The 14,244-nt window shown below is 59.4% G+C and overlaps 1 protein-coding gene across 1 annotated transcript; it reads right to left on the minus strand.

The window, feature by feature from the left end:
* Positions 1–874: 874 nt before the first annotated feature.
* On the minus strand, positions 875–7,957 carry LOC133625491 (UPF0598 protein C8orf82 homolog). The gene is given in 5 exon segments (XM_061996796.1): positions 875–889; positions 1,116–1,427; positions 1,429–1,553; positions 6,293–6,379; positions 7,819–7,957. Coding segments are annotated over 5 exon segments (678 nt in total).
* Between the last annotated feature and the right edge of the window lie 6,287 nt (positions 7,958–14,244).

Consider the following 14,244-nt stretch of genomic DNA (forward strand, 5'->3'; position numbering starts at 1 on the left):
GGGACCCCTCCAGGGCTGGGCACTCCCCCAGCTCCCTGGGCAGCCTGGCACAGGGGCTGACACCCCTCTCAGGGAAACAGTTCTGCCTCAGCTCCAGCCTCAACCTCCCCTGGGGCACCCTGAGCCCCTTTCCTCTTGGCCTGTAGCTTTTAACTTGGGAGCAGAGACCGACCCTCTCAGCCACAGCCAGGGAGTCAGAGTGATCAGATCTCCTCTGAGCCTCGTTCTCTGCAGACTGAACCTTTGCCTCAGGTACCCTCATTTAGCCCAGAGCTTCCCAGTGCATCTTCTCCTCTCCCTGCAGCCCCTCAGTGTCCCTGTGGCAGTGAGTGAGGGGGCCCAGCACTGAGCACAGCCCTAGAGCTGCAGCCCCTCAGTGTCCCTGTGGCAGTGAGTAAGGGGCCAGCACTGAGCACAGCCCTGGAGCTGCAGCCCCTCAGTGTCCCTGTGGCAGTGAGTAAGGGGTCCAGCACTGAGCACAGCCCTGGAGCTGCAGCCTCCCCAGGGCCCAGCACAGGGGACAATCCCTGCCCTGGGGCTGCTGCCACCCCACTGCTCAGCCCAGCCAGGCTGCCACTGGCCTTCTTGCCCCCTTGGGCACGCTGCTGGCTCCTTGCCCTCGGGCAACCTCAGCCCATGGCCACATCCCTCTGAAGAACCTCCCTTCCCTCTACACACCAGCCAACATCACCACAGTGGCACCCACAGTGTGGCAGCAACACTGTCACCGTGGCAGCACCCGTGGGGACACCCACACTGTGGCAGTAGCACCGTGTCACCCACCACAGCTGCACCAACCTCACCATAGCAGCACCAACCTCTCCACAGCTGCACCCACACCGCTGCAGTGGCACCCATCACCTCTAGGCTCATTTCAATTGCCAAAGACCTTTAATATCACAGTGGGGGGGACCCACACACAACACCCACATCCCTGGCACCAGCAACGCCGACCTCACCACAGCATCAGCCACACGGTGTGGCTGAGCACCAGCTCTGCCTCCTCCTCCTCCTCCTCGCCCGGGACCATGCAATGCCCCTTCCCACCCCCTCCAAGCCTCACTCCCGCCCCGCGGCCCCGCCGCTCTCCGCCTCCCCCGCCCCTTCAGCTCCACCAGCTCCCCCGTGAGCCGATACCTCTTCCCCTCCCACCAAAAGTGAGTCGGGGGCTGCTCCGGCCCCTGCTCGTACTCCAAGCGGGACCCCCACTCCAGAGCCAGCGCCGAGCGCACCGGCCCCGCGCCCCCCGCCCGGCCCGGCGCCGGGTGGTACAAGCGCCCGTTCTCCGGCAGCATCACCAGCGCCTCGGGCCGGAACGGCACGGCCAGCCGCTCCCCGCCGCCGCAGAACGACAGCACGGCGCGGCGGGAGCAGGAGGAGGCTGAGGAGGAGGCGTCCGGGGGCAGGAGGCGGGTGAAGACGATGGGGTCTGTGCTCGCAGCGCAGGAGGTTGCGCTCCGCGCCGCAGCGGGACACGAACGGGAATTCGCGCTCGTAGCGGCCGCTGCGGTTCCGCTCCAGCCGCGTGAAGAAGAACGTGAGGAAGGTCACGTCTGCCGGGATGGACCCTCATTAGCCCGCGCCTCTCCTTAATTAACAGCCCCCCCTTTTAATTAAGCCGCATCGCCGCTCGTGGTTAGCCCGCTGGGAACGGCCGCTGCGGGGCTGCGAAGGGAGGTGAGGAAGAAGAGGAGGAGGAAGGCAACGTCTGCTGGGGTAAACCATCATTAACCCCTTCCCACAATTAACCTCCAGCGCTCCTAATTAACCTAACCCTCCTAATTAACCTCCAGCCCCCCCTAACTAACCCTCAGTCCCCCCATGATTAACCCACTTGGAACTGCTGCAGTGCTGCTAAGGGAGGGTGAGGAAGAAGAAGATGAGGAAGGCAACGTCTGCTGGGATAAACCATCATTAACCCCTTCCCACAATTAACTCTGTGTGCTCCTAATTAACCTCCAACCCTCCTAATTAACCTCCAGCCCCCCTAACTAACCCCCAGTGTCCCCATGATTAACCCACTTGGAACAACTGCGGTTCTAAGGGAGGGTGAGGAAGAAGAAAATGAGGAGGAGGAAGGCAACGTCTGCTGGGATAAACCATCATTAACCCCTTCCCTGAATTAACTCCCTGTGCTCCTAATTAACCTCCAATCCCCCTAATTAACCTCCAACGCCCCTAACTAACCCCCAGTCCCCCCATGGTTAACCCCCTCAAAACAACCACTGCGATTCTAAGGGAGGGTGAGGAAGAAGAAGATGAGAAAGGCAACGTCTGCTGGGATAACCCCTTCCCACAATTAACCCCCAGTGCTCTTAATTAACCCCAACCCTCCTAATTAACCTCCAACCCTCAGTCCTCTCATGATTAAAGCTGCTCAGAACAACCACTGCTAAGGGAGTGAGGAAGAGGAAGGTGATACCTGCCAGGATGGACCCTAAGTAACCCCACTAATTAACCCCTAAACCTCCTAATTAACTCCCACCCTCCTAATTAACCCCCAACTCTCCATAATTAACCCCAACCCTCCTAACTAACCCCCAATTCTCCATAATGAACCCTCCCATAGAGGCTGCCGGGGTTCAGCTCCAGGTGAGTGAGGAAGGCAACGTTAATTAACCTCACACCCTCGTTAATTAACCCTCCCCTAATTAACACCGGAGAAAGGGGGTTGTTCCTTAATGGGAAAGCGATTTGAAGGGGCTGAGGGAGGTTTGGGGGAGGAGGAGGGTGAGTAGGGATCAGTGTTACCAAGTGCCTGGGAGCAATTAAGGGCAGGAAGTGGTTAATTAAGGCGGTGATTAATATGCAAATTAGGTTGAGAGGAGGATGTTTTGGCACCTACAAAGGCGATGAAGGGGATGAGAGTATCTTCTCCCCACCTCACAGCCCCCCCAATACAGATGAGACCCCCAAATAACGATGAGTCTCTAATTAAAGACCCTAATTAAGGCTAAAACGCTACTGAATGGTGATGGGGAGGAGGGATTTTGGGGTGATTTGGTTTTTTGGAGGGGTTCTGAGGAGATTTGGGGGGGTTGGGAGGATTTTGATTGTTTTTGGAGAGAGTTGGAGGGGATTTGGGGTTTTTTTGGGGGGGATTTGGGGGCTTTTGGGATTTTTGGGGGATTTTTTTGGGGGGGACTGGAGAGGATTTGGGGGTTTCTGGGGGGCTTTTGTGTTTTTTGGGTGGATATTTTGGGGGCTTTGGGTGGATTTCGACATTTTTGGGGGGCTTGGAGAGAATTTGGAGGCTTTTTGGGGGGGATTTGGTAGGTTTTGGGATGCTCTGGGGGGATTTGAGGGGGATTGTTGGGATTTGGGGGCTTTTGAGGTCGGGGGGAGTTGGGGTTTGGTTTTTTGGGGGGATTTGGGAGGCTTATTTGTGGGGGTTTTAGGGTGGGATTTGGGTCTTTGGAAGGGGTCAGAGAGGATCTGGGGGATAATTTTGGGGGGATTTTGGTTTTTGGGGGCATTTTGAGGGGTCATTTTTGAGGGGGAGGATTTGGGGGGGTTTTGGGGGGATCCCAGTACCTTTGAAGCAAGTGATGAAGTTCTTCACTTTGGTGTCATCGAGGAAAAGCTGCAGAAAAAAAGGGGAAAAGCCTCAAAATCCCAAAGCAGGTGCAAGGGCCAAATGGGATCTGGCTGGGATCCATCCAGGGGCCATCTGGGATCCATCCAGGGGTCATCCAGGCTCTGCCCTGGGTCCATTTAGAGTCTTTTTGTAGGGGTTTTGTCCAGGATCCGTTTTGTCTCTGGGCTGGGATCCATCCAGGTTGTGTCCTGGGTCCATTTAGAGCCTTTTGGGGAGGGGGGGGGGTTGTCTGGGATCCATCCAGGCTCTGCCCTGGGTCCATTTAGGGTCTTTTGGGGGGAGGGTTGTCCAGGATCTGTTTTGTCTCTGGGCTGGGATCCATCCAGGTTGTGTCCTGGGTCCATTTAGGGTCTTCTTGTGGGGGTTTTGTCCAGGGTCTGTTTTGTCTCTGGGCTGGGATCCATCCAGGCTCTGCCCTGGGTCCATTTAGGGTCTTTTTGGGGGGGTTATCCAGGATCTGTTTTGTCTCTGGGCTGGGATCCATCCAGGCTGTATTCTGGGTCTATTCAGAGCTTTTTGGGGAGTGGGAGGTTGCCTGGGATCCATTTGGGATCCATCCAGCCTCTGCTCTGGGTCCATTTAGGTCTTTTTGGGGGAGACTGTCCAGGATCCGTTTGGGATCCATCCGGCATCCATCCAGCCTCTGTCCTGGGTCCATTGAGGTCTTTTTTTGGGGGGTTCTGCCCAGGATCCGTTGGGGATCCTCTCGGATCCTTACAGACACGCCCTTAACCCTATAGACACCCACATATATCCCTAGAGACATCCCATAACTGTACTGACACTCATACAGACACCCCCTTAACCCTATAGACACCCCCCATAACCCTATAGACACCCACATATATCCCTACAGACACCCCCATAACCCTACTGACACTCCTACGTACCCCTAGAGACACCCCCTTAACCCTATAGACACCCCCATAGATCCCTATAGGCATCCCCCATAACCATATAGGCACCCACATATATCCCTATAGACACCCCCATAACCCTACTGACACACACACACGTATCCCTATAGACACACACATGACCATACAGACACCCCCATAAGTCTGTAGGCACCCACATATATCCCTATAGGCATCCCCAAAGCCTATAGACACCATATATATCCCCCCATAGCCTTCTCATAGCCCCTATAGCCCCGTATAGCCCCCCATAGCCTCCTCATAGTCCCCCATAGCCTCCTCAGAGCCCCTATAGCCCCTTCATAGCCCCCCATAGCCCCCTCATAGCCCCTATAAACCCCTCATAGCTCCCATAGCCCCTATAGCCCCTTCATAGCCCATATAGTCCCCCATAGCCCCCTTATAGCCCATATAGCCCCTTCATAGCCCCTATAGCCCCCCATAGCCTCCTTATAGACTATATAGCCCCCCATAGCCTCCTCATATCCCCCTCATAGCCCCCCATAGCCTTCTCATAGTCGCTATAGCTCCTTCATAGCCCCCCCATAGCCTCCTCATAGCCCCCCATAGCCTCCTCATAGCCCCCATAGTATCTTGATAGCCCCCCATAGCCTCAGCATAGCCCCTATAGCCCCTACAGCCCCCCATAGCCCCCTTATAGCCCCCCATAGCCCATATAGCCCCCCGTAGCCCCCCACTGATGGGCTCCAGAGGGAACGAGCAGCACCGGCCAGACGCTTTTTATTCACACGCCGTGGGGGGAGGGGCGGGGGGTGGTGCCTCTGGACCCCTCCCCCCAATCTGGACCCCCCCCGTCCTCCCCCCGTCCCCGGCCCACGGGCGGGGAGGGTCCCACAGCCGCGGGGGTGGGGGGGCTCGGGGAGATGCTCGGTGTCGGCTTCATAATAAATAAAAGGCTGAAACGGAAAAAAAGGGGGAAAGGGGGGGAAAAAGGGGGAAAAAGAGAGAGGGGAAATACAAAAGCTGAGGGGGGGAAAGGGTTAAATGGGAACAGAGGAAGTGGGGACCCCCCCACACACCGGTGTCACCCCCACCCTCCCCCTGTGCCTCCTCCTCCCCCACGCCTGGCAGTGAGCAGAGCTGGGAGGTAGCGCTGGGGGTCCCCCCACCCCAGGACCCCCCTCACCCTGTGACATCCACCTCGGGGACCCCCTGCGCCTTGGGGACCCCCCCACCTCGGTGACACCCACCTTGAGGACTTCCCCCTGGGGACACCCATCTTGGGGATCCCCCCTCACCCTGGGGACCCTCCCTCCCTACTTTGGGGACACCCCCACCTTAGTGACACCCACCTTGGGGACCCCCCCACCTCAAGGACTCCCACATTGGGGACGCCTCCCTTCACTTTGGGGATCCCTCACCTTAAGGACACCCTCCCATCCAGGGACCCCCCCCCCCCCCCCCTTCCACCTTGGGGACATCCCCCTCAACTTTGGGGACCCCTCCCACCTTAAGGACTCCCACTTTGGGGACCCCTCCCCTGGGGACACCCACCACTTTGGGGACCCCCTTCCTTGTGACACCCACCTTGAAGACCCTCCACTTTCGGGACCCCCCCCCCCCCCCCCCTTCCCCTCCATGGCTCCCCCAACCCCGAGGAGAAATCAGCATCTGGGTTGATAATTAGGGGCTTCTAATTAATAACTCTCTTTATACATCTCTGGACTCTGATGGGTGTCCTGTCCCACCCGACCCCCTCCCCATCCATGGGTGCTCCTGGGGTGCCCCCTCCACTGTGGGTGCCCCCCACCCTCACCGTCCCATGTCACCCGAAGGCACTTGGGGGTGGCTTTGGGGGGCACCTCCCGGTGCCAGGTGGGTGGGGATGGGGGAGATGAGGGCACTGGGGGGTCCAGGAGGGGGTGTTAGGTGCCACTGGGGGTGGGTGGGTGCTGGAGGAGGTGATGGGCACCAAGGTGGGTGCAAGAGGAGCAGGAGGAGATGATGGGTGCCAAGATGGGTCCAGGAAGACCAGGACAAGATGAGGGGGGCACCAAGCTGGGTTGGGCAGGGGGAGGTGATGGGCACCAGAACGGGTCCAGGAGAAGAAAGATGGTGCCAAGATAGGATGGGCAGGAACAGGAGGAGATGGTGGGCACCAAGATGGGTCAAGCTGGGCAAAGAGATGAGGGGCACCAGGACTGGTTGGTCAGAACCAGAAGGAGATTGAGGGTGCCAAGGTGCATCCAGGAGAAGCAAGAGGTGATGGGGGCCAAGATGAGCTGGGCCTGACCTGCAGAAGGTGATGGGAGCCAAGATGAGTTGGGCAGGAGGAGATGAGGGGCACCAAAAATAGGTCCAGGAGGACCAGAAAGTGATGGGTGCCAAGTTGGGTTGGGCAGGACCAGGAAGAGATGGTGGGCACCAAGATGGGTCAAGCTGGGCCAAGAAGAGATGAGGGACACCAGGAGTGGTTGGTCAGCACAGGAAGGAGATTGTGGGTGCCAAGGTGGGTCCAAGAGGACCAGAAGATGATGGGTGCCAAGATGGGCTGAGCAGGAGATAAGTGGCACCAAGATGGGTTGGGCAGGAGATGATGGGCACCAAAATGGGTCCAGGAGGACCAGGAGGAGATGATGGGTGCAAAGGTGGGTCAGGTAGAGCCAAGAAGAGATGAAAGGTGCCAAGGTGGGTTGGTCAGGACCAGGAGGAGATGATGGGCACCAAAGATGTGTCCAGCAGGGCCAAGCAGATGTGAGGGGCATTGAGATGGTTCCAGGAGAAGTGGAAGGCATCATGAGTGGCAAAACATTCCCAGCAGGACCAGAAGGACAGGACAGATGCCAAGATGTGTCTGGCAGGACCGAGCAGAGATGGCAGGATGCCAAGATGAGTTGGGAAGGACCAGGAGGAGACAATGGGCACCGAGTCCAGCAGGGCCAAGCAGAGATGACAGGATGCCAAGATGGGTTGGTCAGGAGCAGGAGGAGGTGATGGGCACCAAGATGGGTCCAGTAGGAGCAGGAGGAGGTGATGGGCACCAAGATAAGTCAGTCAGGAGGAGGTGATGGGCACCAAGATGGGTCCATCAGGAGCAGGAGGAGGTGATGGGTACGAAGATGAGTCAGTCGGGAGCAGGAGGAGCTGATGGGCAGACCTTGCCGCTGAAGAGCAAAGAGTGAAGAACGAGGAGGCCCGAGGAAGCTGACATGGGGAAGTCAGACGACATGAGACATACACAGAGGCTGGAGCATCTCTGCCTGGGACATGCTGCCATTGTCCTGAGAAGTAACTGCCTCCAAAGTCCAGGCTCTACACAAAAACCCTCTCTGTAACTCCTACCCTTGTCCCCTCCTCCCAGCCCCAACACAGCATTATCCCGGTACTTAATTTGCAAAGAATCACAGATCCGATTCCAAAAGTTGGCGGGTGCCACTGTGATGCGCTGCTCCTGAGCTTCGGTACCCCACTGTGTCCACATGACAGCAGCACTGACACACTCTGCTTGCCCCTTGTATTCTTATTCAGAGCACAGCCTCAGTCTCTGGAAACAGAGCAAAACAAGTGACTCAGATGCAAAACCTAATCACTCGGCAGCCAAAGCCCCAACACCTCGTCACTCGGCAGCCAAAGCCCCAACACCTCACTCGGCAGCCAAAGCCCCAGCACCTCACTCGGCAGCCAAAGCCCCAACTCCCACGTATCAAAAGCGAACTGACATACACTCAGTGCTCCTCCACCTGCCCTTGACTCTACATCCCCAGGCAGAGCACCTCTACGGTAAACACACACATATAAACACCAACACCACACAGAACACAGACAACACAACACAGAAGTGAGGAGACTCGGTCACATGATGCTGGGACTGGAGATGCCCTAAAGGCAAGGCCTGTGGGGCTGTGACAAAGAAGCGAGGCTCCACGGCAGCCACACAAAGAGGCTAAGGGAACAGCCCAGGATCAGGACTGGGATGATGGATGTGCAAGAAGCCTGATTGTGAGTCCTAGAGAATGCGGCGATGAAGAGAATGAGACCAAATCTCAGAACAGGGATGCCTACCGAGAAGAGCTGCTGACACAGCCTGGAACACTGCACCGTGGAAAACGACCGACAAAGAATTTCAAGATGTGAAGATGATCCACAGTTTAAGCTTCTTATGCAAGAAAAGTGGCACTGATGGGCACTGGAATGAGGAGGTTTGTTCTTTGAGACCTCAAGGAAAGTGGCCGAGTCATGTGCCGTGTGCCTCAAGTGCAAAAATCCCCTCACCATTCCAGTGCCCACACTATGTCCCCTCATTGTCCCTGTGCCCACACCATGTCCCCTCACCATCCCTATGCCCACACTGTGTGCCGTCACCATCCACGTGCTCACACCTTGTCCCACACTATCCTTGTGCCAACAGCGTGTTCCCTCATTGTTCCTGTGCCCACACCATGTCCTCTCACCATCCCTGTGCCCACACTGTTTCCCCCCACCATCCCTGTGCCCCCACACCGTGTGCCCTCACCATTCCTGTGCCCACACTGTGCCCCTCACCATCCCTGTGCCCCCATACCGTGTCTCACATCATCCCTGTGCCCACACCGTGTCCCCTCATTGTCCCTGTGCCGACATCGTGCCCTCACCATCCCTGTGCCCACACTGTGTCCCCCTACTATCCCTGTGCCCACACCATGTCCCCTCACCATCCCTTTGCCCATACCGTGTCCCACACCATCCCTGTGCCCACACCGTGTCCCCTCACCATCCCTGTGACCACACCATGTCCCCTCATTGTCCCTGGGCCCACACCGTCCCCTCACCATCCCTGTGCCCACACCGTGTCCCCCTACTATCCCTGTGCCCACACCATGTCCCCTCATTGTCCCTGTGCCCACACCATGTCCCACACCATCCCTGTGCCCACACTGTGTCCCCTCACCATCCCTGTGCCAACACACCATGTCCCCTCACCATCCCTGTGCCCACATCGTGTCCCCCCACTATCCCTATGACCACACCGTGTCCCCCCACCATCCCTGTGCCCACATCATGTCCCCTGATTGTCCCTGTGCCCACACTGTGTCCCAAACCATCCCTGTGCCCACACCGTGTCCCCCAAGCATCCCTGTGCCAACACCATGTCCCACACCATTCCTGTGCCCACACGGTGTCCCACAACATCCTTATGCCCACAGGGTGTCCCCACATTGTCCCTGGGGCCACACCATGTCCCCTCATTATCCCTGTGCCCACACCATCCCTGTGCCCACTCAGTGTCCCACACCATCCCTATTCCCAGACCATGTCCCCTCATTGTCACTGTGCCCACACCATATCCCACACCATCCCTGTGCCCTCACTGTATCCCCTCACCACCCCTGTGCCCACACCGTGCCCTCAGCATCCCTGTGCCCACACCATGTCCCCTCACCATCCCTGTGACCACACCATGTCCCCTCATTGTCCCTGGGCCCACACCGTGCCCTCTCCATCCCTGTGCCCACACTGTGTCCCCCTACTATCCCTGTGCCCACACCATGTCCCCTCACCATCCCTGTGCCCACACCATGTCCCCTCATTGTCCCTGTGCCCACACCATCGCTGTGCCCACACCGTGTCCCCTCACCATCCCTGTGCCCACACACCATGTCCCCCCACTATCCCTATGACCACACCGTGTCCCCCCACCATCCCTGTGCCCACATCATGTCCCGTGTTTGTCCCTGTGCCCACACTGTGTCCCAAACCATCCCTGTGCCCACACCGTGTCCCCCGAGCATCCCTGTGCCAACACCATGTCCCACACCATCCCTGTGCCCACACTGTGTCCCCTCACCATCCCTGTGCCCACACGGTGTCCCACAACATCCTTACGCCCACAGCGTGTCCCCTCATTGTCCCTGGGCCAACACCATGTCCCCTCATCATCCCTGTGCCCACACCATGTCCCACACCATCCCTGTGCCCACTCCGTGTCCCACACCATCCCTATTCCCAGACCATATCCCCTCATTGTCACTGTGCCAACACCATGTCCCACACCATCCCTATGCCCACACCATGTCCCCTCATTGTCACTGTGCCCACACCATGTCCCACACCATCCCTGTGGCCACACTGTGTCCCCCCACCATCCCTGTGCCCCCACACCATATCCCCTCACCATCCTTGTGCCCACACCATGTCCCCTCATTGTCCCTGTGCCCACATCGTGTCCCACACAATCCCTGTGCCCACACCATGTCCCCCCATCATTCCTGTGCTCACACTGTGTCCCCTCATGATCCCTGTGCCCACACCATGTCCCACACCATCCCTGTGCCCACATCATGCCCTCACCATCCCTATGCACACACCATATCCCACACCATCCCTGTGACCACACTGTGTCCCCTCACCATCCCTGTGCCCACACTGTGTCCCCTCATTGTCCCTGTGCCCACACCATGTCCTACAACATGCCTGTGCCCACACTGTGTCCCACACCATCCCCATGCCCACACCGCTTCCCCTCACTATTCCAGTGCCCACACCGTGCCCCCTCATTCTCCCTGTGCTCACACCATGCCCTCACCATCCCTGTGCCCACACCATGTCCCACACCGTCCCTGTGCCCACACCGTGTCCCCTCACCATCCCTGTGCCCCCACACCATGTCCCACACTATACCTGTACCCACACTGTGTCCCCTCACCATCCCTGTGCCCACACCGTGTCCCACACCATCCCTGTGCCCACACCATGTCCCACATCATCCCTGTGCCCACACCATGTCCCCTCACTATCCCTGTGCCCACACCGTGTCCCACAACATCCCTGTGCCGACACCATCCCTGTGCCCACACTGTGTCCCCTCATTGTCCCTGTGCCCACACTGTGTCCCCTCATTGTCCCTGTGCCCACATCGTGTCTCCCCACCATTCCTCTGCCCACACTGTGTCCCCTCACCATCCCTGAGCACACACCATGTCCCATACCATCCCTGTGACAACACCGTGTCACACACCATCCCTATGACCACACTGTGCCCCTCACAATCCCTGTGCCCCCACCGTGTCCCACACCATCCGTGTGCCCACAGCGTGTCCCCTCATTGTCCCTGTGCTCACACCGTGCCCTCACCATCACTGTGCCCACACCATGTCCCACACCATCCCTGTGCCCACACTGTGTCCCCTCACAATCCCTGTGCCCACACCGTGTCCCCCCACCGTCCCTGTGCCCCCACACCATGTCCCACACTATACCTGTACCCACACTGTGTCTCCTCACCATCCCTGTGCCCACACCATGTCCCCTCATTGTCCCTGTGCCCACACTATGTCCCACACCATCCCTGTGCCCACACCATGTCCCACATCATCCCTGTGCCCACACCATGTGCCCTCACCATCCCTATACCCACAGTTTCCCCCCACAATCCCTGTGCCCCCACACCATGTCCCCTCACCATTCCTGTGCCCACACCGTGTCCCACACCATCCCTGTGCCCACTCCCCTCACCATCCCCTTCTCCCCTCACCACCCCCGTGTCCCCTCACCATCCCCGTGTCCCCTCAACATGCCCTTATCCCCTCACCACCCCCATGTCCTCTCACCATCCCCTTGTCCCCTCACCACCCCCGTTTCCCCTGACCAGCCCCATGTCCCCACACCAACCCCTTTTCTCCTCACCACGCCCTTCTCCCCTCACCATCCCCATGTCCCCTCACCATCCCCGTGTCCCCTCATCACCCAGGTGTCCCCTCACCACCCCCGTGTCCCCTCACCTGCCCAATATCCCCTCACCACCCCCTTGTCCCCTCACCACCCCCTTGTCCACTCACCATCCCCCTTATCCCCTCACCATCCCCGTGTCCCCTCACGATCCCTGTACTCACACTGTGCCCCTCACCATCCCCTTGTCCCCTCACCACCCCCGTGTCCCTTTACCTGCCCAATATCGCCTCACCACCCCGTTGTCCCCTCACCTTCCCCTTCTCCCCTCAACCTCCCCTTCTCCCACCACCGTCCCCGTGTCCCCTCACCGTCCCCATGTCCCCTCACCACCCCCTTCTCCCCTCACCACCCTCTTCTCCCCTCACCACTCCCTTCTCCCCTCACCAGCCCCTTTTCCCCTCACCATCCCCGTGTCCCGTCACCACGCCCGTGTCCCCTCACCGTCCCCGTGTCCCCTCACCGTCCCCGTGTCCCCTCACCGTCCCCGTGTCCCCTCACTGTCCCCGTGTCCCCTTACCGTTCTGTGTCCCCTCACCATCCCCTTCTCCCCTCACCATCCCCGTGTCCCCTCACCATCCCCTTCTCACCTCAACACTCCCAGGTCCCCTCATCACCACAGTGTCCTCTCTACCCCCCGTGTCCTCTCACCAGCCCCATGTCCCCTCACCAGCCCCTTTTCCCCTCACCGTCCACTTCTCCCCTCACCCCCCCCGTGTCCCCTCACCACCCCCATGTGCCCTCACCACCCCCATGTGCCCTCTCACCGTCCCTGTGTCCCCTCACCATCCTCTTCTCCCCTCACCACCCCCTTCTCCCCTCACCACCCCGTCCCCTCACCACCCCCTTCTCCCCTCACCTCCGCCGTGTCCCCTCACCCGCCCCATGTCCCCTCACCCTCCCGTGTCCCCTCACCCTCCCGTGTCCCCTCACCCCCCCCGTGTCCCCTCACCATCCCCGTGTCCCCTAACCACCCCCATGTCCCCTCACCACCCCCATGTCCCCTCACCAACCCCATGTCCCCTCACCACCCCCTTCTCCCTTCACCTTCCTCATGTCCCCTCACCACCCCTGTGTCCCATCACCGTCCCCTTGTCCCCTCACCGTCCCCATGTCCCCTCACCGTCCCCTTCTACCCTTACCTTCCCCTTCTCCCCTCACCACCCCCGTGTCCCCTAACCCCCCGTATCCCCTCAGCAACCGTTTCTCCCCTCACCACCCTCTTCTCCCCTCACCATCCCCGTTTCCCCTCACCCCCCCCGTGTACGCTCACCATCCCTGTGCTCACACTGTGCCCCTCACCACCCCCTTCTCCCATCATCATCCCCTTCTTCCCTTACCATCCCCTTCTCCCCTCACCAGCCCCGTGTCCCCTCACCACCCTCGTGTCCCCTGACCTACCCAATGTCCCCTTACCACCCCTTTGTCCCCTCACCATCCCTGTGCCCACACCGTGCACCTCACCATCCCCTTGTCCTCTCACCAGCCCCTTGTCCCCTCACCATCCCCTTCTCCCCTCACCACCACCGTGTGCCCTCACGCCCCCCGCCCCTCACCTGCCCCATGTCCCCTCACCACCCCCTTGTACCCTCACCCTCCCCTTCTCCCCTCACCATCTCCGTCTCCCCTCACCATCCCCTTTTCCCGTCACCATCCCCGTGTCCCCTCAACAATCCCTTTTCCTATCACCAACCCCTTGTCCCCTCACCACCTCCGTGTCCCCTCGCCATCCCCATGCCTACACTGTGCCCCTCACCATCCCCTTGTCCCCTTACCAGCCCTGTGTCCCCTCAACAGCCCCGTGTCCCCTCACCATCCCTTTGTCCCCTCACCATTCCCTTCTCACCTCACCTTCCCCTTCTCCCCTCACCACCCGCTTCTCCCGTCACCATCCCCTTCTCCCCTCACCAACCCCGTGTCCCCCCCCATCATGTCCGCAGCCCCCCGTCACCCTCCATCATGCCATGCCAATGCCCTCAATCCTGAAGCTGCTGGTGACGGGCTCGGCGCCCTGTCGCACGCGGTGCTGATGCCCATCCTGCAGTACCCGCTGTACTCGGCCAC

This window comes from Colius striatus, chromosome 5, assembly GCF_028858725.1.
Source record: "Colius striatus isolate bColStr4 chromosome 5, bColStr4.1.hap1, whole genome shotgun sequence".
NCBI lineage: Eukaryota > Metazoa > Chordata > Aves > Coliiformes > Coliidae > Colius > Colius striatus.